This window comes from Limulus polyphemus, unplaced genomic scaffold (assembly GCF_000517525.1).
Source record: "Limulus polyphemus unplaced genomic scaffold, Limulus_polyphemus-2.1.2 Scaffold12, whole genome shotgun sequence".
In the NCBI taxonomy this organism is placed as follows: Eukaryota; Metazoa; Arthropoda; class Merostomata; order Xiphosura; family Limulidae; genus Limulus; species Limulus polyphemus.
Window position 1 is genome coordinate 1,895,307 of NW_013665622.1, and position 3,448 is coordinate 1,898,754.

At 31.4% G+C, this 3,448-nt stretch overlaps 1 protein-coding gene across 1 annotated transcript in view; it reads right to left on the bottom strand.

Annotated features, from left to right (window-relative positions):
- Positions 1 to 3,448, bottom strand: part of LOC106478823 — a 76,186-nt gene that overhangs the window by 23,883 nt on the left and 48,855 nt on the right. The window contains exon 6 of the mRNA XM_013939398.2: positions 3,021 to 3,074. Within this exon, the coding sequence (XP_013794852.2) occupies positions 3,021 to 3,074 (54 nt within the window). The remainder of the gene's footprint in view (positions 1 to 3,020; positions 3,075 to 3,448) is intronic.

Genomic DNA, 3,448 nt, shown 5'->3' on the forward strand with positions numbered 1-3,448 from the left:
CTAGCCTTACACTGCTAAATTAGGTACGGCTAGCGCAGGTAGCCCTCGTGTAGCTTTGCGCGAAATTAAAAAACAACAAAAAAAAACCGTCGTTGAGTCAGAGAATATTTGTTAAATTGATAAATAAGAGAAAACGATTAAATTGATATTGAGACTGTACTAAGAAAAACTTAAAGAGTGCTAATGATAATGTAATGTTTCACGTCAAGCATTACTATCTTACATTGTATCTTGTTATCTAATTTTTAAGATTAAAAAAAGCTAACAAAAATAAACTATCAATACGACTGAGATACAAATAAAATACTACTAAGTGAATAAAAAGCATCTCATAACTGTGACCTTTTTCTCCTAAGACTAATGAGTGTCTAAATTATTTCTAATGCTTCGTGACAATATAAATTATCTAACTTTATAGGTTGTTTGGAAGCTACCAATATTTTCTTTCTAAGCTATCTTCTCACTTCACTTGAATCAGAACCATTCGTTCTAACGTCTAGCTATACTTAATGTTGCTTTTACTGTTAAACGTGAAGAATATATCACATGATAACGTAATAAAATTATAGACAGTTTAAGAACAATATACTACCTTGTAAGGTTATCGAATTATACATAGTTTTCTGTGAAGAATATATCACATGGTAACGTAATAAAATTATAGACAGTTTAAGAACAATATAGTACCTTGTAATGTTATCAAATTATACATAGTTTTCTGTGAAGAATACATCACATGATAATCTAAATAAAATTATAGACAGTTTAAGAACAATATACTACCTTGTAAGGTTATCAAATTATACATAGTTTTCTGTGAAGAATATATCACATGGTAACGTAATAAAATTATAGACAGTTTAAGAACAATATACTACCTTGTAATGTTATCAAATTATACATAGTTTTCTGTGAAGAATATATCACATGGTAACCTAAATAAAATTATAGACAGTTTAAGAAGATAGTATAAAACTATACAGTTTGTTTGTTTGAATTTATGCACAAAGCTACACAATGGGCTATCTGTGCTCTGCCCACCACGGGTATCGAAACCAGGTTTCTAGCGTGGTAAGTCCGCAGACATACCGCTGTGCCACTGGGGGACAAAACTATACAGAGTCTAAGAACAACAAACCACCTCTTTATGTTGTCAAGTATTAACAGATACATTTTAACATTATAACCAAAGACGTCATAATGCAGGGAGCGAAGGTGGAAGGCAGATACCCCTAATAATTAAATTAATGGGTCCGTATATCATTGGGCTTTCCAATATTTTTTCTGACAACAATTCTGTATTTAGTCCTTTTCCATGCAGTTGGCTGACATTTCCAGCCAAAGTGAAAGGAGACTACAGTTGTTGTTTGTTAAATCAAATTCGAAACATTACGCTGGTAGTAACCTTTTGTGTACTTGTATGATGTCTATATTGGTTATTATCTGAAATATCCTTATTGCTTGATTTTGTAGTACACAGCAAACAATCTTATTTTGTGGTTTGTATGTTTTTTTATGTACAATACAGTACTTATTATTGTGAGAAGTTTTTGAATAATATTTTAAAGCGTTTTAATTGATTGTCAGAAAACTTTTATTCGTTTAGAACTGCACCTCCCCACAGGCGATAACATATAGTAATATATATTACTATTCAATCACAGTTGAGTTTAATTTATCCTATTTTTGTCTTTTAACATTCGACTACATTATGTGCCTGTGCTATTATGTAAGGATGATACAAATACCATCCCTACTATCTTGTTTGCATTGTTTTTGAAGGGTTGATATTACCCATCCCTACACTAACTTCCTTTTTTGAAAAGTTTTTCTTTACTTGTTAGCATTAGGTTGGGCTCAAAGATAAAAAAAGAGGGTTACTAAGTGAATTGTCTTGAAATAAAATTTACATATAATTCATGCATTAGTCTGGGCAGTATCGTCATTGAATAAACTGACGACCATTTACAGTTGGAAATCCCTTCCAAGTTGCACATTTTGAAGAGATAAAATTATTGTTCAAAAATCCATTAGTTAAGATTTTTATTTTGGTGGAATTTCCCATTGTGGAAGTTTTTTTAGCTGTATCCATTTGGAGCACCAATATATATATATATTTGTATATGATACCCACAAAACTATAAATTAAATAATAACACCTTTAAATTAAATTGACCAATGAAACATACTTAGTGATTTCTTAACATTATAACCACAGACAAGGGAGGCACTGCCAAACGCGCAAAGAGAAGTACGTCTTCGTACAGGAGCGGTAAATTTAAGAGTGTATCCGACGACTTGCCCTTAAATGAGGATGAGAGCAGGAGAACGACTCAAGAGCAAGCAAGGAATGCAGTATACGAAGACTTTTTCTGAGTGAAGTACAAGACTATTACAAGGATAAGAGAAGTACTAAAACAATGACAAGTGGTTATTACGTGAAATAAAATTATAGACAGTTTAAGAACAATATACTACCTTGTAAGGTTATCAAATTATACATAGTTTTTATGGGCTAAAATGTGTAATAAAGATATTTATCATTTTAAATTTTATTACGTATTTTTTTTATTATGAGTATTACTTTGCATAGCTTATGGATCTAATACTATCCTGAATCTCCTAAGTGGGCCGAACATAGTGAGATGTTATTAAGATTACTGCCAAAAACTAGCTAACAGATACGATACCCAACTGACGAATCAATGCATACTAATCACCAAAAGTAAGAACGGTATATTAAATTAGCTATGTTCATTACTAGATTAAGTTTTAGTTCTGGTCTTTGTAAGAAGATTGCTTTGATCAAAAGTTAATGATAACAGGAAGCTAAAACATGATTTATGAATATTTTATTTGTTACTCTGTGTTTTTTAGGTTCTTACAGAACACTTTTTTTCGGAATTGAAGTTTAATGTGGCGGATGAGAAAATAGTGTCAACGATTTTTGAACTTTTTATTTCTCGTAATTTATTCTCTCACATAGTGAAACAATCATAAAACGAAGAAAGGACACTTACCGGGATTTCCAGGCGTCCCTGGTTCTCCCTTTCTTCCTCGAGGACCTGGTAGACCTATGGAGATGTGACAATACAAGTACGAAAACAATATACTACCTCGTAATGTTATAAAATTGTACATAATTTTCTGAGAAAAATACATCACATGATAACCTCCTGCCTATTTTTGTAAGGATTGTTTTATCTCTGCTGCCTAGTGAAATGTTTTCTACTAAAAGTCTAATGTCTTGGAGTACTTTACATGTTTAGAATCCAATAGAAAATTAGCATGTTTGTTTCTAGGTGTTAAACTGACGAGATATATTACATTATACTTTATATACTGCCTATTTTTGTAAGGATTGTTTTATCTCTTCTGCCTAGTGAAATGTTTTCTAATAAAAGTCTAATGTCTTGGAGTACTTTACATGTTTAGAATCCAATAGAAA